The sequence below is a fragment of the Aythya fuligula genome, chromosome 3 (assembly GCF_009819795.1).
Source record: "Aythya fuligula isolate bAytFul2 chromosome 3, bAytFul2.pri, whole genome shotgun sequence".
In the NCBI taxonomy this organism is placed as follows: domain Eukaryota; kingdom Metazoa; phylum Chordata; class Aves; order Anseriformes; family Anatidae; genus Aythya; species Aythya fuligula.
Window position 1 is genome coordinate 42,642,932 of NC_045561.1, and position 19,866 is coordinate 42,662,797.

The 19,866-nt window shown below is 44.0% G+C and overlaps 1 protein-coding gene across 1 annotated transcript in view; it reads right to left on the minus strand.

Moving 5' to 3' along the window:
- Positions 1-491: 491 nt before the first annotated feature.
- The window catches only part of PGBD5 (piggyBac transposable element derived 5), a 69,201-nt gene continuing 49,826 nt past the window's right edge, over positions 492-19,866 (minus strand). The window contains exons 5-7 of the mRNA XM_032183594.1: positions 15,405-15,602; positions 9,745-9,850; positions 492-8,081 (exon numbers count right to left, since the gene is read on the minus strand). Of these exons, the coding sequence (XP_032039485.1) occupies positions 7,886-8,081; positions 9,745-9,850; positions 15,405-15,602 (500 nt within the window). The 3' untranslated portion in view covers positions 492-7,885. The remainder of the gene's footprint in view (positions 8,082-9,744; positions 9,851-15,404; positions 15,603-19,866) is intronic.

Here is a 19,866-nt window from a genome sequence, read left to right on the forward strand (position 1 = left end):
TGGATTCAAGTTTCCAACAGGTGATGTCTGAGACCCAGCACAGCCGCCCACATCCCGTGTTCAGCCCTCCCTCTGTTCTCGAAAAGAATGAGGCAGAAAAAGCAAGCAGTAATATATCTGACTGTATTTCAAAGTTGTTGATTGTAAACAAACTTTGTTGAAGAAATAAAATCACATGACAAGATATCAGAGTGATACTATAAATCCATTTTGTTATTGTTGCCACACTTCACATTTTTGGAACTCAGAATTTAGCTCATGGTGTACAAAACTTGTAAAAATTTATTGCAAGCGTGCCTTTGTGTAGAACAAAACTGGTGTCACAAAAGTAGTTCCCTGTCCCATGCAGAAATACAGGTGTGTAGGTCTCTGTGTGAAGAGGTCACACACCTGCATTTCCTGAAAGACTTGGCTGTTACAAAATTGCTCAGAGAAGTTCAAAAAAAAAAAAAAAAAAAAAAAGGAAAAAGAAGAAAAAAGCAATTGCAGTTTATGCTTTACCTCTGGAATTTACATTTTCAACATAAATTTCTAGAATTTTAAAGAGTATGGAACTTGCAACAGAACTGCAGCCGCTGATGTGAGCACAGCCCATTGGATTCGTTTTGCAAGCACTCCGGCAGCTAAGGCCAATCTTCGTGTTTGGTGCAGTCACTGCATTTGATGGAATGTCAGTTGCACATTTTTAATGAAAAATTAAAACAAAACATGGATGGGAAGAAGATTCCTTTTCCAAAATTTCCATCGTTCGTGTCTCTCCTGTGGCACTTGAGACCCACTCCCTCGCTGTGTTGATGTACAGCAGAGCTTTGACCCCCCTGGTCTGCAGCTACCGCACGTGTACAGCGTGAGCAAGGGAGTGGAGTGAGGCCAGTGATGGAGCTACAGCAGGGCTTATGCAGCAAAAGCAGCTCTGCGGGGTGGTTGTGTTAAACATCAGCCTTTTATTTTTCATTCAAAGGCAGCAAGGGAGGGGGAATGCGCATGCTGGAAATATAAGTTGGAAGGGATCATTGGGCTCCTCTCCCTCTGCATGCCCAACTTCTCTGCTTCCCTCTGCCTCTTCCAGTGTGCTGATCCCCCTTAAAATCGTCATTTATCAGACCGTACCAATTAGCCTCACATATAGTGGATCGATCTCTGGCACAAATCTTAGTTTTTTTGTCTCCAATCTCACCCCAGAACATGGGGTAAAGTTATTTTTAATTTCTCTATTGAAATGCCAGGCAACGATTTGGCTTATAAATAGAGGCGAAGTCCAGGTTGCAAAAGTAAGTCTGAGACCTGGAATACATTTTCCATCAAATGAGTAACTTGGTTTCATGGAGAGGTGTGAATTGTTCAGCACTCACGTTTTGCACACACCTTGACACACTTTAGTTGGAGCACAAGACCACAAAGTTACTTTGACACCAAGTGGGTCAGGGTTCTGGACAGATGAACCTAGTGTACGGGGCTTTGCTTTACTGCTTCTAGGATTTTTGGTAGGTAGTGGAGTTAAGTGCTCTGTTTGACATTCAGAGCATGCTGTACATACTTGAAGAGCAGAAGCATTTGCTAGCTTCTTCATTTTAATGAACAGATGTGCCAGGGCTAGAAGCAAATTGTATGGGCCTGGCATGTTCCTTTCCCTAGTAAAACTTAATTTGGCTCCCTCCGGAGTCCCCGTCCTTACCAGGTGTGAGATCAGCCAGGCTGTTTCTTTTTGCCTCACATCTGTTTGCCCAAGGAGCTTGGATCCCAAATTGCACTCATCTCTCCCTGTTTGCTTATCTGATCAGGTCTTGAATGTCACAGCCCTATAAGAAGGTGTTACGGTCCTTTACCACTAGGTTCTTCATCCAGATCCCCGAAGCACTCCGGGATTGTTGCATTTACATCAAATGAGCACTTTTGCAGAGTGATGTTTTTTGATGGATAAGGTTTTTGCACTAGACATTGTGTGGACCACCTTGACATCTACTGCTAGCAGTTATTACTTCAGAAGAGTGACACAAAAGGGATTTACCACTTAAGGCCTTTTCGTGATACCTAACAGCTGCTCACCAGACCCATCAGAGTGGTGAGTGTGTGAAGGGTTTAAAAAACCCAAAAGCACAACTCCCCAGCCCCACAAAGGAAATCCAATCCCCTCTCTTTGACAGCGATGCAGAGCTGAGGAATGTTTCAGCCATTCCACTGGGAGCAGCAGGAGGGTGATGCTGAGATCTGCCTTGGGCCCACACGAACCCGATGGGGCAGCATTAATGGGGCAAAGCGGGCAACACCGTCACAGTGACTGCAATTAGTATAGGCTTCCGAAACAATACCCTGTTTCATCGTCGATTTGCCAGGTAGCAGGAAGGATCAGCAAAGTAATACTGTAAAAGCAAAGGGAAAGGCCAGCTCTGTGTTGTCACCTCTTCCAGACTGACCGAGAACTAGTGGGATGATTTGGCTGGGCGTGCTTCCAGTGCAAGGAGCAAGGGAAGCAAAGCGTAGGACAGGGAAGCTCTTCAGGGTTAGATTGCTGAAGAGAAAGAAAAGGCTCTCAAGAGGAGAGAAGAGACCCTTTTTGTACAAAAGCACAGATATCTTCAGCTGTTCCCCCAGCACTGAGATGCTTATGCAGGGGTTTTTCCAGTTTGAGTTCACAATGCTTGTGGAAGGAAAGGTAGGTTTGGGAAGAGCCTTTACAAGAAGGAATATATACCAAGTAGCACTGGTGGTAGGCTTGCATTTGAGCAGATGATGACATGATCTGTCCGTGCACAGTACCCTAGTTAATGACAGGCCACGTACACAAATGTATTGAACTTGGAGTTCCTCGCCTTCCACATCACTGCTAACATTCCTTTGCTGCTTGCACGTTTTTTTCAACCAGACTGAGATGAGCTCTTGTTTTACAAATCACTAATTTCACATCACTCACAGCAACGAGGAAGTGCCATGGCAAGCTCCACTACAGAGATGGCTGGAAGACTTCACATAGTCTGAGTAATTATTTGTTTGGACTTCACATTGATGACTGGAGTATAGCACAGCTTCAGATTCCCTGTGTATCTCCTCTAAGCTCCTCTAGGCAGGCTGGGCTGCTGTTTTATTTGTTTTTTTCTTACCTTCATGACATCTTGGTTTTGACGCATGCTGGCCTATGTGGAGCAAAGAACCTGCGCTGACAAAGTCCTACAGCTCCTGCTGAAGAGCAGGACGATGTCTGTCATGCTTTCATCTCAAATTTGGAAAAGTGCATTTGAACAAGAAAATGCAAAACATGGACTTAATCAGCAAGACTGCAAGCTCCACTTCACAGTTTCATCACCTGTGCTGTGCCTCAGTGTCTGATTATGGAAGAGGAAGCTCCTGTCTGAAGGGATAATGACGGCTGATAATTACCGGTGGTGTTAAGAGCACTTTCCAATCCTTGCATGGAAAGAGGCAGACATGCAGAATTACCAGTGCAGCATAAACCCCCACTCACCTCTGCAATCAGCCACAGGACTAGTGGATGCTAAGACATGTAAGACTGAGCCACTGGAGGCCCCCCTCAACACCAATCAGCTAAAGACAGACTGCTAAATAAATGGTAGAAGAAAAGTAAGATCTCTTCAGGAAAAAAAAAAAAAAAAGCCACGTAAGTGTAGCTGAAGGTGAAGAATGGGAATGCTGTTTTGAGTTGCTGTTCGTAATGTCAGTCTGGAAAGAGCTAAATTCATTTTTCTCTAGGAATTGTCTGAAGAAAACAAAGTTGTACCCATTCAGTGACATCGGACATCTTTAAATTGGCATACTCAGACTACCTTGCAAATGAAGATGGGCCGGGGCTAGAGAAAGGAAATGGAAAACAGAGACAAGATGTTTTTCAGTTGTGCCCTAGTGTCGAGTGCACAAATGGGCTGAAGTAAAAAGTGGCAGAGTTTCTGCAAGCCCTTGAAGCTTTTTTCAGCTAAGACATCAGCAGTGGAAACCATTTCACAGTGGCTTCTAAGCTCTTGTGAGTGTTATATTACACACTGGGAAAAGAAATGCTTTCCAAGAACAGCTTGCGGCAGGACAGACATTTCTTGAAAGAAGTCCTGTGCATAGAAGGTGGTCAGTATGTCTCACTGATGGTCTCAGTTCTCTGAAACAAAGTTTGCATACCACCAATAAACTGTTTTCAAAAGTACAAGTGAAGGAAAATGCAGTTCATCAGGAGAGACATGAGCCTTCCCAACCCCATGTCTATTTCAGCTTCAAACTCTTATTTCTCCCCCTGGAAAAATTTAGAAAAGTTCCTCTGTGACCTGTTTGGCATTTCCATTGTCTTTTAACTACTGTTGAGCTTTAAGATCTCTTACCCAGATTGTCTCAAGGATACAAAAAAATAAAGGAAACCAAAAAACTTGGCATCATATCACAAGCCATTGCACAATTAACACACACGCACACACTATAACTAGCATCCTCGCACTACTTTGAGACTAAATTCCTTCTTTTCCTTTAACTAGGGAGAAACTTTAGTGTTACGAGCAGGTGGGGAACCAAATCTGAGTGAGCCAGTTTGCAGGAAAGGAAATGCTACCGAATCTGAGCTGCAGTTAATAAACCTTTGCTCTTCTAAAATGATGAAATTTCTTCCTTAATTACTTTGCCTTGTTTGTAGGAACTTAGAGAAAGTGCAAGACGCTTTTTTAACAAGGAAAAATCCTAACTTTCCTCAACCCTATCCCCTCCAAGTCAACAGCTGGAGAAGATAAAGTTGAACAGTTATCTGTGGATATAGACTATGCTTTGGTGGGTTTAAGAGCCCAAATTCAGGCATTTTGTACATATAAATATATAGAAATATTTTTGCTTATTTATGGAATGTTTGTGCATGTTTAGGGCACCAGTTCAAAACGATGAGGGATGGTTAAGGCTAAGAAAATGAAATTCATTGCAAAGCTATAATTTTGTCTTAACGTTTCTCCTTTACAAAGGAGACTAAAGCATCTTCCCTGTAATAGTCAGCCACTGTGTAATCCCCCATCAACTCCAATTCTAGGGAAAACTACTCAGGACCCAGTCCCTGAGGCAAAAAGCTAGGACCTCATCATTTGAGCTCAAGTAATCCACATAATTAAAAACATAACTTGGTGGAAAAAATAAACATTCGAAGGCCGTGGGCCTACTGACACCTGAAACTGAAAAGGCATTTTCTGAACAGGAAGGTGTAGAGCCAGGCCTTTGCGCATACACAGCAATGTAACAACTGGCAAAGGGCGCCAGATCTAGCTCCAGGGGCCAGGATGTAGCTGGAGAGTGCTGTGTTTGCTCCTCGGAGGCACGAAGTGGCTCCCAGGAGGTCATGCAGGCCTCTGCATCTCTGCTGGGGGCACCTGCATCTTGCACGTGCTCTGGCTCTGCGGGGGTTCAATGCAAGGAGGCCGGGCTCCCAGCAGCTACTCTTTGTTCCAGTTGTCAGACCAGCAGAGTTCTTGCCAGACCTTTCCTTGCTGCCCTAACTCTGACCACTCAATAAATTTGCAGGGCTTAATGATGTTGTAGTTACTCTTCCTGCTGTAATGAAGTCTGGCGTTGGCTGAGCCAGCAGTAAGAGCACCATTTGTCTTCAGGTACCTCTGTGGAGTTTCCTAAGAAGCGGAAACTTGGACGTTTGCTGAACTTTTGTTTTTCACGCCTCATGCTAGCCTCTCTTCCACCCTTGAATATCTAGAAGCCTGACAAGAAGCAGCCATGCCACATGTTCGGTCTGGAGAGGGGTGGCCTCAGTTCCTGCTGGGACAAGATTTGAACTCATCCTTGGTCTCCTACATAGCCCGGCACTGCCGAGGACTAGAGCAGTACAAACCGTCTCCTTCCTCCCGTGCACAAGGTTGTGTCCTTCCCCATGCCTGTCTCCTGGGTGCAGACCTTGTGGACTGAGAGGTGAAGGGGGTGCTTAGGGAACCTGCTGGCAGGCAGGGCAGGCTGCGTGGGGCAGTCGCCAGGCTGTACTGCAAGCAGAACCACCATGGACCTGGCTGTCCCCTTGCTTTCCCTGCAGCCAGGTGAGATCTGCCTAAGTCTACTCCAAAAAATAGGACTTTGGTGGAAATCGAAAGCTGTCAGTGCAAGAATGCTCTTTGGGCTAGTCAGTAATTTACAAGCTCCTGCTGGACTCTTCTGCGATGATTTACAGGCTTTGCGCTTGCACAGTGCCTTGGCATCTCTAATAACCATAAGAGTGAAATTTGGAGAGTTCAGAGGGTACTTGGTCGCCTCTCTCCAGACAGAAACATATAACCTGTGGAGTTACAGACTGATAAAGAAATAAATCAATTGCTCTATTCCTCTTAAATCAGCCCAAGTCATTCTTTGGTAACACCTTCCAGAAAATGCCAGGCTTGTGGACCTAAAACTAGCTGGTTCTTTAAGCAACGTAGCTGTGCCCTGTAAGTTAATGCCATTCGGTTTGTTTCCATCACTGCTAACCTTTAGAATATGGAGCTTTTTTGTTGATTGAGCTGTAGACTGAAATTAATACCGTGTAGAGGGCAGGGCAGCATTTCACCTCCATGTCAATTCTTTCCTGTTTCGGTCACACTCCCCTATCTCTCTCTGTTGCTTTCCAAGGCTTCAGTGGCCTTCAGATTCCACCAACACCAAACCAGCCACCGGCACCAGCTCACCGTGATGCTCATCCTCTACAGTGCTACTAAGAACAGGTGAACCCTTTGAGCTTGCTCTGTTTTAGTTAAGTTTAACATCTGGTTGCAGTTGGACTTCTTTCTTTTTGCAAAACACAATGCTATGCTATTTTGCTAAACATGTAATCTGCTTAATTACAACTATTGTGGCAAGCCTGGCATTCTAGTAAGAAGAATACTTATAGAACATCCCGCAGTGATGATGCAAAACACACTGCTATTACTGAATTATTTTTTTCCTGCAAACTGTGTGCCAAATGAAGTTCTAAAATGGACTTACAAAAGGAAAAGAAACAAATTGTTTTTCCTAAAAAACTTGAGCCCATTATGTCAGACTTTTAAGCAACATGTAAGATACAGTTGAAATAAAAAAAATATAATTGTTATACTCTCATTTTTGATCTGTATACTGACCGTGGCAGTTACGATGTGAGGCAGTATTACTTCACTCTCTGGCTGTGTATAAAATGTTTCATTTCATCCTGGTTTAAAAAAAAATCAATGTCACGTTTTTCCATTTTAAATTCACTAATGTATTTGGTTACTTCTAATTTTGCTGTGTTCTAGCTGGGATCAAATTGCCTTATGCTTTTTTTTTTTTTTTTTTTTTTTTTTTAAGAAAACAAAATGGAAAGAAAAAGTTTAACCAGTTCTCAGTTCCTGGCTGCCTGCCTTAAAGGTTTTGCTTGTCAATATACTTGCTTAAGTGTTCGTGTCTCTGAACTGCTTCTTTTAGCACACTGTGAGGACAGCACTGATTCCCTACAAGGTGGTAGGCACTCTCAACCAGAGCCCATGGTGCAGACTTACATTACTTGTCCCAGAATTGAGTAACTCCAAGTAAGGTGTACAGAGTTTTTTGCAATGCCCACCTGGGACTGCTGAGCTATCTCGGCTTATGACAAGCTCTTAGCCCAAGAGGGACTTTACAAGATGACCCTGTTCGACAAATAGTATTGAGAGATAACGAATTTAAGTCCATTTCTGGTGTACAGATACCCACAGGGCATTCACTTATGCAATTTTTTGTCAGCTTTTCTTGTGGCACTTTCTGTAGAACATTTACATCCAGCTGCTACTAGGAACAAAGTTTCCACCTCTCTAGTGGCATCACTTGGCATTTTTGGATAAGGACAGCACTGGTGGTGTCAGAAGTTCCTTGCTTTGCTGTTCCAGGTGTGGTATCTTCTTCTGCTTACCTTCCTCCCCCTGCCTATGCCACCAAGAACATTGCATCAATGGGAGGGTGAGGTGTCTTCCAAGCCCAGGAGCTCCTTTACAAGTCTTTCACCGAACTGTGCACGGCTATACCTTGTCACGTGGTAGGCCTCTGACATTTTGTAGAGGATGTAGGCATTGTTTATAGCGATGCTGATGGCAAACCAGAACACTTGTTGCCAGGTCTTGTTTGGTTTGTGAGAAATGAAATACCTAGAAAGCCAAGAGGGAAAGAAGAAGGGAAAAAAAAAAAAAAAAGTGGTATTCAGCCATCACTTCCATCTGGGAGGTAAAAAATAACCCTGGAAAAAGATTCCTGCAGTCCCAACGGGGAAACAGGACCACAGCTTACTGCCAAGTGCAAGTATTAAATAATTTCATACATTTGACAATCATTTACAGTTAGTTACCTGTTTCTTTGGTTTTGTAAATTTCTAGTAGTGACTTGCTCAAAGAGCCAAACCTCAGCAACCCTTCCCTCTGTATCGCTGCACATAAGCAAGAGTAATGATGCAGACTCCTAGAGCTTGCCTGTGACAAACATGCAAGTAACGGGAGCCGTGGGTCTGAATCCCTTCAGATTGTAACTTAAAATTGTGTCCCCCTCCCAAACTCAGGCCTATTATGTTGCAGTTCAGGGAAGACTGCTCATGCCTCTCCTCTCATTTATCTCGATCGTAAGTGAAGAATGATTTCTGCTGTTGTCAACAGCACGTGGGAGGATGTGGGGGTAGAGCCAGAGCGTGCAGTGCTGGTATGTGGAGCACCTCCTCTCCATAAGGCAGGAGAACTAGGAAGGACTGACAACCTTATATTTAGGTTCTGACTAATTCCAGGACTACCAGAATATTCTCTTCAGTCATAAGATTTCCCACTTCCCTACTTTTCATTTTTTTAGCAACCATTTAAATCTACTACCTCATCTTTTTCTTGTACTGCTTTCCTCAGACCAGATCCCAACACTGGTCTCTAACAACCGCCTCCTCCTCTTTCCTATCTTATGCTCCATTCTTGCTGCTTTGCTCAGAACTGACTTGGAAAATCCCTGCTGCTTTTTCTCTTTCCCCAGTTTTTAGCTCTTGAAATCTTCTGCACCTCACTGCTACTCCCACAGCCAAGCTTCACCACTGCTATTCTTGTTTCTGTTTCTCCCCATTACATCAAGAGCTAGCCAAGAGGCCCACAACTGGAATCCCAGAGCCAAAAAATCTAAATTCCCATGAAAGGCCTACATTCTCTCAGTTTACTTAGATCAGGTTTCCATCCAAAACTGAGTATCCTGTTCTTCTGGCTCAAGGTGACACAAATACCACCAGGACAGATAATCACCTAAACACCATATGATGATAAGGGTGGGGAGCTAGCCAGTCTGAGAGACTTGTAGACCTTTGCTGAATTCTCAAGCTAGCCTTGACTTTGATGTGGCCCAAGACATGACCAACCTGTTGGCTCATCTTCCCAACTCTTCTTACAGGTCATTTTCAAGATGGTAAGAACATAATGCTCTTAATTTTATTTTATTATTTTTTTTAACTGGTGGAAGGGGCCAAAGCAACATTAGCATGTTTTTTGGGATTATTCATAAAGGTGAAAGTCAGGGGAGTAAAAAATTCAATGTGTGCAATGATGTACTCATTCATCTCCTCACTCCTGCAGAGACTCCTACAACACGGCTGGCAATGCAGCTATCCCCATCGTGCAGAGCCAGCTTCTGATCTTTGACTAAAACAGGAGTTTTGTCAGAGATGAATTAAGTGAAAGTAGGACTGGGCTCCCAGCTGCCGCTCAACATGGAGAGCTCAACCAGTCCAGCCATGGGGAAGGAATGAAAGAAACATATCCACACACAGACATACACATCCTTATTCTCACTTACTTGCTGTATTTGTCGTCGTATTTGCAGATATAGCTAAGGTGAGCAGCAAATGCTTCAACAGCCAAAGGGCATGGAATTTCTCCACTTTTTCTCTTAATTATAACTCCTGCATCAATTAAAAACATAACAGATTTTATTCCACGTGATAGGTTTAGCAATTTAAAGATACATAGTTTATTATAAAATAAACGTTATTGCTAGTTTCTGTCTCCAAACTGGAAAGTGGTTCCTCTGTTATCTGTAACAAAGATGCTAATTTGATTTTTTTTCCATTGGTAGTATATTGAACAAGGGAAAAGGGAAGAAGAGGGATCATTATTCAGTCAGAGATGCTTCTACCTGCTTGCAGAAGGGAAGGATGAATGAAATAAACTTGCAGTACTTTACTGAGGAGTCCATTCCCTGATTTTTGACTTCACAGTCCTTCAGGGTTTCATGGTCGGCTCTCAAGGGACCGTCTCTTGCTCCACGCCTGTAGCTTATTGTCTAGTGGGGATCCCTGCTCTCTCCCAGGCACAACAGTATTTTTCTCTGGGTCTAGTGAAGCACAGGCTTGGTTGCATCCTTTCTCAGCACTGTTTCAGTACAGATACAGTTCTGGGCTTTCTCGTTTCTCCAGCCTTCAAGCTCCCATTGCCTGGATTCTGCAAACTCTTTTACAATTGCCCTTAAAATGCTCCTCATGGTTTGATTGCAGACTTCACCATTTCATTCCTTCAGCTGGAAGTCTCACTCCATCCATTATCTCTGTCAAGCCCCCTATGCTGTCCAGGCTGGCAGGCTCTATTTTGAAGCAAGACTTATGACACATACTAAATGTCATGCTACATCTGAGCCGTGCAGCAATTTATTTCAGTTTTTTAAAGTCTGATTTTTCAGGCGTCCAAAACGATACCGCCTCTGAATTGTTCAACAATTCTCCTTTCAACTCCATACCCCCAAACTGGGTGAAAATGTTCTTCCTCTCCTCCCCCTTCTCTCTTTCTCCCCCTCTTTTCCCTTCCAGAATTTATATTTCCTTTTGCAAATTGCTTTGTATTCGCGATCCTTAAAAATGCATTGTGATGGCAGCTATGTGGGCATCACACACTCCCTCTCACTTTTTATTATATTCTGTGCAGCATTCCTCTGTATTGAGACCATAAATATCTTTATATGCACATTATTTTTATAGCCGTTCCTGCGTTTGTTCTGCAGCCACAGGGCCATCCCTCCAGGGAGGCAACTGCTGGAGCCGGGTTGTTTTTAGCTGCAGGTCTCTGTGGCAAGCAGCCCCAAGCAAGCTGACTCACCGGCACCTCCGATGAGTTATTTCCCCTCCTGGTCCTCCCCCAGCAGCGCAGTGCTCCGTCCCTGGCAGCCCTCCAGGGGAACACACCGCCTGCTCTGCAGCCCCAGCCTGCCTTCGCCTGCGTGCTGCTCTCCCTGGTGCAGGCTGCTGGCATCAGCTTCGGGTTTGGTGTTTTTTCACCCTGTAAAAACTCGGTACCCGGGATCCTGAGATTAGCCAAGACCCGGGGGCTCTGTTGGAAAGTTTCTAGCCAGTACGCTTGTCAAGCAAAGCTTGGGAAATGGCAGCCTAAATGAAATAAGCAGAAAGACAAAGGCATGTGTGTTTGTTTCCTTAAATAGTTAAGTTTATGCCAATCCATAATTTTTGGAGCTAGAATCCTGCTTTTTTAAAGTGAAGGCTCAGTAATATCAGCACTTACTTCCCCCTTGGCAAGCGCAAAGATTTCATAATATAATATAACAGAGTGGGCACTGCGTGTTCCAAGTGCTATACGGCTTTTTTCAGGACTTGAATTTGTTCCAGTTTTTTATCAGAACTGCAGCCAGGCAGGTTCGTACGAGGTCTCATGTTCATGGTCTTCCCCTCAGAGCCCCACTGGCCCCATGCTCCCTTTCACCGTGCTTGGACGTAACCCTGTGAATTTATTCCCACAAAGGACGCATGGAAATTCAAGGTTAAAATCCTAAGCTACCCTGTCCTCAAACATACTTTTTAATGTTAAGCTGCTTTCCCCAGACTTTCCAGTTCTGAGCCAATCTCTCACACTTCCAGCTCCTCCAGGGCTAAGAATCACACTGGGGCTTGCTCGTACAATAGTTTCATACAGCTGCAATGCCTCCACAGCATCTCCTATCTTTTTTCTTCCAGCTGCAGGGTCCTCAAGGCAGGGTGGGCAGAAAAGGTACAGGCAGCATGGAGAAGCTATTGAGAACTCCCTAGGGAAACTGCAGCCCTTGATACTGGCTGTGTCAGTAGGATTTTATTAGTAGCTGGTTCCTGATGCTGCTACTTTGCTCCCAGCTTTCTCATCATTACCGCTGTCTCCTCTCCAGCTGCCTCTCCATGCTTCCCTTGCCTCTCTTTAGCTTCCTGTCTAGTCCATACCCTAAGCGTTAAACCCTGTTTCTACCTCCTGCCACCCCAATCACTGGTGGGATGCTAACATGCCACTTGCAACTATTTGGTCCTTGCCTTCTGCACATGGGGCTCAGACTTCATTTTCTGTCCTTAGCTGTTGTCCATTTAGCATCTAAGCAGAGCGGGCTGGTGAAGAGCATCTCTGAAAGTTCTTCTCAAAAATAAGCTGCCTCTCCAAAAGATCTTGGGTTCAACAAGTTTCTGTTTAAGCACAATAAATAATGCCTGAAAGGAAGCAGCCCAGCCCCTTAACAACTTGCAGAGGAGATGCTGCTTCCAGCTCTGCACGCTGCCAAAGCCATGGGATTTCCAGGGTCTGCACTGGGCTGGGAACCCTACACAGCAATCAGGGCCCTGCTTCCCGAGCACTAGGGACCCTGAGGCTCCTCCCTGCAGGTCAGAAAGCCCAGGATTCCCCAAGTTCCTGGCAATCCTGCTGTGCAGCAAGTGAGCTTGCTGCCTGCCCCATTCTGCTTTGCACAAAAAAATAGAGGTTTTAGTTATTTCTAGACCATCGTCCTGGAGCTGCTGGGAAAGCAGACACCAGACCTTGAGTGGAAAAACAAAATGCAGCTGTGTCCCACAGATGGGGAGGTTTGGACCAGCACATCACCTGCTTTAGATTAAGGGTAATTTTTTACTCCCTGGGGGTCTCAATCTCTTTTGACTTCTCAATATTTCTGCAGAATAGGCAAAAGGGAAAAATTCAACTCAAGCTAAAGCTTAAGGGAAATTAAAAATCCTGCTGAATTTTGTTCTAGGCAGAAAATTCATACTTGTTAGCAGCGTAAGCAGGACTTTTTTGCAAGACCAAAGAAATAAGACTCATCCTTTAGCATCTGAGGTGATGTATTATGACACACCGGTTCAAAACATCTATAATAAATAATGTGCGGTGTCTAAGAATAGTATTCATAGATCACCTCTGACAAGCGTACTGCCCTCCTGGTGCCTCTGGCTTGGGTGGGATTTGTACTCTAAGTACTTTTAAGATTTACCTTCTTCTCTACCTTCCTTTCGATTGCAATAAATAGTTCACTATTAGCTACATCTATCCTAGGTCTTGCTTTGAACATCTCATCTTCTGTGTTTTTATGTTTTCTTTTCATGGCCTCCTCCACCCCCATCAACGTGTATGCTCAACATGGAAACACACGATTTATTGGCAAGTGATCCCACTGGCTCCAGTCTCTGTCTGACTGCCCTGTATGGGCAGTCAGACAGAGACTGGAAAAATTTCCATTTTTCCCTACCTCCTCTCCCATTTAACACACCTGCCCAGCCGGCCTGTGCGACAGGCTTGCTTCAAGGAGCACAAATTCTTCCTCTTACTCTTCCTTCTCCTTGTTTACATCACTTTGAGGAGTCTTTGGTGATCAAGCTTCAAGTTGGTTTAAACCAGCATTGCTGCACTGACTTCAGAGATGCCAAATTAGAGGCAGGCAATCTGGTCTCCTATCTTCCCACTGAGCCTCCATCTGTTCTCAGATCTTCACTCGAGACTCTCTTCCCCCTGGCATGGCTCTGAAAAGCCAGCCTCAAGTTTTCTACTCTGATTCACCCTGAACTATCTTGTCTGTCCCCACAAGCATTCGGTGAGCAAGGTATTATGCAGGTCCTGCCCACCACACGCACAGGTCCTAATCAGTGGACCTTAAACCACCACACATATGCAACCTACAGTCCTGTCCATGCTAAAAACCTGCCCAAGGTCATTCACAGGCACAACCATTCACACTGCTCTGTGCTGTGCTGAGGGCCACCGCTAGCTCAGAGTCTCTTTGAAAGGGGCAGTTAACACGGATGCTCACAAACAGAACAGTTTTCTAACTCTCTTTTTCGTAGCATTTATGGATTTATACATTTATGAAACTGCAGGATCCATACTAGCACATATCAACCAGGTGACATTTAGTGATATCTCGTCCATCTAGAGCACTTGGCAAAGTGCAGACAAGAAGCAGCACAAACCCTGACTGACTGCTCACGTGGCTGGGCACTGCTCCAGTGACTGGTTTCAGCAGCAGCACTGCAGCTTCATTTTTCCTTTGTGTACTTGTTTTCAGCATCAGCATTCAGACACCAGCCCGTACATGTCACTAAGCCCTCACTGTGCAGTACAGAGGGAGGCGAGGAGCCCAGCAGAAACTCTCAGGATCAGCCCCACTTTGCCAAGGAAACAAGCCTTGTGGCAAGGTGTTGGAAATGCAAGGGCATGGATGGGTGACCAAGGTTCAAACTCAGTTCTTCACCCCAGTGCACAAGGTGCACTGTACTTGTACACCTTCACCTGCCTAGGGTTCACCTGGGTTATGAGCAGCACACACGAGCAGGGACGTTGTCAGCTTCCCAGCTTATTGTACAGCAATTTATGCCTTCTGCAGTCTAAATACATATGTGAGAGTCACTCAGGGCTCAGAACATGAGCGTACGTGATGTCTGTGACTTGGTGGCTTTACAATCAAAGGTTTAGGTTATTCTTGTCTGTCTCAGCATAGTTCTGAATAACAAAAATTAGGAGAAACTGAAGCAACATTTTCATTGAAATTGAGTTTCAAAGAGTTCGCTCATCATATTACATCTTACAGACGTTTCCAAACCTTCTTAAAAACATTTGTGTATTTTTGTAAAGGGAAAGATTTCAGGCATTAAGAAGGTCTTTGAACCTTCATTTGAACTATCCAAGTTATCTGTTTCGGTTTCTTTTCATCAACTGCTAAAATCAATTTAACATATAACAGGAAGCCTTAATCATATTTACTTCTGGCAAAAAGACATTTGTTTGTGACTAGTTTTTTTTACTGGATAAGATAAATTAATTGTCGGATCTGCTCAGAGTTCTAAGTACATCATGACATTTATTAATTTTTCTGTAGCAACAATCCTACGAGATGCTTTGCAAACATGGCTAGTGTAAGTGTTATACAAAAATAACACCCTTCTTCCCTCCTCTGACTATCAGCAGAGATATCATCTTTATACCTAAAGGATGCAGCCTCTACCAGCTCAGGCAAAAGAGGCCACATTAGCAATAGGCTTTAAACTTTTTATGGGAAACAACCGTAGCTGTAAGAAGACACAAAAGGCAAGTCGTCACCAGTGCAACCATTTATGTAGGATATTGTGATCAAGCTCTTTGTTCAGGCTTATTACCAAACTGTGTGACTCATCTTACCTTGCCACTTAAAGCACGTGCACTTCCCAGATGAGCAATACCAACACTGCTTACCTTGTTGAACCGGTGAGTAGGCGTTAGTCAGGAAACGGAAGTGCCCTTTATTGTACCAGCAGATCAAGGACATGTTCCCCTTCATCCTTATTCTGTACTGTCCTCTGGACGGGGGAGTGTTGGGGTTGTTCAGCATGGATGGAGGTAGGCCTGTGCAGTCACTCTTCCTGGTGCTCAGCAACCCACAGCAGTAAATCGCTGCATGTGGAAAAAAAACCAACATTTCCTATCAGCAAACCTTTGCATAGACCCAGAAATCAAGAGCAGTGGAGCAAGTCTGGCTGACCTAACTAGACAAATAGCTTGTCCACAATGTTCTAGTTGAACAAACACTTCAGCCAACTGGCCTTCTCCTGCAGTAACATTTAATGTGTTATTTAACATACCTAACATTTGTGTCCTACCTGAATGGCTCTGGAAACTGAGACAAGGGCGGAAAACCTGCCCTCAAAAGGAAATGTGTTGACATCTCCTGCACTGACACAATGCAGTGACAAGGAGAAGAATGCAGGGTGTCTTCCCGATAATGACATCTATAATCTGTGTAATATTCTTCACAACATGTTTTAAATTGGACTTAGAAATATAAGCCGTGATATGCATTACAGAACAAATCAGAATTTATGATCCAAGAGAGTCTTTGATGTTTAACTAAGAGAATAAATTGTGGAGGGAGCAGGAATGGAGGGAAAGCTATAACATCTTTGCCGTTAACTGAAATAAATTCTCCTACATAACTCCCATTATGCTTTTAATAATATACACAGCTGACAAACTCGTTTAATCTACTGCTTCACTGTGCCATCCACTTCTTGTTCTTCATCTTGGCATTCCTTGCACCTGCATAATCTGGTTTGTAAGGGAAATACTTGTTAAGCAATTAAGAACTACTAAAACATGGGTTTAATTAAATAAATAAATAATAAAAAAAGCATATTCCAAAGGATGGAGAGGATGGAAATACAAAGTCCCATGAAAACAGATTTTAGGGAAAGGAGATAAAAAAGTCCCGGTAGGTTTACCCTGGGTGGTCGCTGGGTGCCCACCCAGCCACTCTCTCATTCCCTTCCTCAGCAGGAGAGGGGGAGAAAACACAAAGGAATGCTTGTGGGTTGTGATGAGCACAGGGAGATTACTCACTGTTACAGGCAAAACAGACTTGGCTTGGGGAAGATAAATTTAATTTATTGCCAGTTAATAACAGAGTAGGATTGTTAGAGCTAAACCCACATTAAAATAAGCTTCCTCTTGCTCCAGCAAACAGTGGCCTGGCTGAGTGAGCACTGATCCTGTTCTGCAGGCACTGGAGGCTCCGCACACAGGACACCAGGCAGCACATTCTGCTGCTCACAGCTTCTTGGCCTTTTCATAGGTGAAAGAAGCAATGAATTAAATCTAACTCTGCAAATCACATCTCAATGCAGCCAGGTGGGGACAAGTGAGATTTTGCTACTACATTAATAATAAAAGTGCCTGAACTTGTCATCAGGCCATTAAATAATAATGGTCTACTTCCATTATTTCAGGAGAAGGGTAACTTCTTGAACAAGTTAATTAAATTCAAGGAAATCTTGGATGGAAATTTCCCCATTCTCCCTTGGTTTTGCTTCAACCTACCTGCGTGGAGAAAATAGATGGACATGGGCAGCTGACATCTGTGCACATCATCCACATGGAAGCTATGGCCTGTGGTAGTTTAAAGCTAATCTGTCAGCTAAGATTGTTTGATCAAATTTTTCATCATGCTTAATTTTCACACTGGATAATTGCATATCTTTAAAGAGGAAATGTTAAGTCAGATTACAGTTTCTGGCTTCCTCAGAGCATGTTACCTATGATGCTTCCATTTACGTGGCTCTTCTGCCTCTGTCTTTCTGGAATGACACAAGTTCTTGAGGGCGGGTGCAGCCTTTGCCCTTCATTCTTTTAGTGCTTGGTGAACTGAGCATATCCTCAATGGCTAAGGCTCATAGGTATGACAGAAATACTAATGTAATAATTGCTAATACTCATGGATCAGTTCAGTTTTTGTGGGCATGTCTATGAGGAACTGAGACTTTCTCATCAGAAATTTGAGATGCTCATGTCAGGAGAAGGTCAACCATCACAGTGGTGGTGCTACTTTATTCTGAGAGAGGAAGGCACTCAACTGGTTATTTCTAAGGAATGAATCAATCCCTGAAAATCCATAAGTTCCCGCCACAAAAGACAACAAGAAATGTCTGATAGCAACAGGCATAGAATCAATACAGCAGGAACTGCACCCCCAATCAAAGGCTTTTTTTAAAAAAAATCTTCTCTTGCTATGAGGTATACAAACACTGGCAGTCACATTCCTGCAAACTTGGCATTAACATACCAAACTTTTAAAAAGCTTTCTTCTAGCCAATAGTAAGATTTTCCTGCTCTGATAACACAATCCTGAGAAGTTTCCTTAGCTGCCTAAGGTTTATGACTCACTGAAGGGTGATACTAACTCTCTCCATAAGACTGCAATGGTCCAAAACTAAGCTAATAACCACATTAATGTGCTACAGTTTCAAAATAGCAACAGCCATCTCTGCAATACCAAAATAATAATTGTAGCCTTCCCTTTACTGCAGGCAGTAAGCCTGCAGAAAGCTTCCAGCAGATGTTTCAGTCCTCATACAGAATGATGGGAACCATTTCCTCACTCAGGAGCACGCAGTGTAACCTCCTTGCTACACAGCCCAGAAAGATGCAACACTTCTGCAGATTTACTAGGGTCTCCTATCATGGATGACACCCTTAATCTATAGAGATTTTAAAAACCACGCAGTTACTATAGCAATAGAAGTAATAAAAACTAAGCCCATCTGGCTCAATGAAGTTTTTGCATTTAATTAAATCTGAATCACAACAGGTGTTTGCCGCATACATACGAGTCAGTGGAGACAGGTTCTCCTCCTCTGATCGTAAACTATAACTGCATATAAAAGCAAAAATATAAGTTAGCTTGGGCAGTGACTAAAGCAAGAAGAGGAAGTATGGCATGGTCGCTCAGGTTCATTCCTGAGTCTTCAGGCTCTGCAGAGCTTGTGCCTGACTGCCTTTGTAAAGGGTACCAATAAAGATGTGGAGAAACAGGCGTCAGCCCAGTTCAGTTCCTCTGAGTACACATTCTTCAATAATATATCCTGAATGCAACATTGGGTTATGTCAGAATCAGCACAAGTGGGGGGCCTGTTGCGGGAAAGAGATGAGAACTTGCTTTAGTCCCTGTGCTGGAGCTGCAGGATTCTGCAAAGCTCCTGCAGGTGCCATGGCCACACAGGCTGGCAAGTCCTGCAGCTTCTGCCAAGCCCAGCTGCTCTGCAGGACAGAGGCAGCTGCTCCTGCTGGTTCAGAAAGTGCAACAGGGACTTTCAGGGGTCATAACATTAAGGGAAGCACGGGACATGGGGCTTTGGGAGGTGCTGTCCTCTGCAGGCAACAACGCTTGCTTAGAGGGGCGAAAGGAATGTGCACTATGAATGACTGTCACAGCAAATAACAATGACAGCTGTCTCAAAGAAAAGAGAATTTGGGGCATTTCGGTGCAGGTTTCCAGTTCTATTCAGAGGCCAGAAAAAGAAATGTTTTGTATGTCCCCTGAAAAAGAGCTCTATTCAGGTTTTTGATTTTGAAAAAGATCAAAGTGCCCGGGCTTATTTTTCTGAAGCCTTCTCATCTCTTGGTATCTTCAAAAGCCTTAGAATTATGTTCACTGATATCCCTTTATATTACTAGACACATATTCTCTACCGTGGCACAGTGAAGGTGCTACACGGCAGGCTGTCAGACAAGAACACCGTGTTTTTTTGCAGTAATGCATGTGTGGCTTAGGAAAAGCAAACGGTAGTTGCAGGTCCACAAAAGTCTTCATAGGATCACAGGATCCTATGGATGATTGACTCATTCAGGTGGGAAGGCAACTCAGGAGATATCTCCAGTCCAAAGAAGGGTCAGCTCTGAGGACAGACAGGGCTGCTCAGGCCTGCTTTATCTTGTCTAGGCTTGCAAACTTCCAGGAACAGAGACTGCACAACCTCCCTGTGCAGCCTGCTCTGCTGTCCTCAGAAAATCCTTGAGTTCAGTCTGAACTACTTCTTTTGTTCCAACTTAGGTCTGTTGTCTCTCATCCATCCACAAAGCACTACTGAAGAGCTGGCTTCATCCTCTTAATGCCCTCTCCTCTGGGTACAGGAAGGCTGCTGTTGAGTCCTCCTGAAGCCTTTTCTTCTCTGGGCTGAACTAGTTCAGTTCCCTCCTCGGTACAGAACATCTGGTCCAGCCCCTGATATGGTTCACTTACCTACAGGCTACACTCCTGCACGGCTCATGATAGTGCTGACCATCCTTGCATCCAGGGCACGCTGCTGAATCACGTTTAGCTCACTGGCAACCAAGAGCCCCAGGTGCTTTTTACCAAGATTTTGAGAGGAAATAATATATTTTTTGG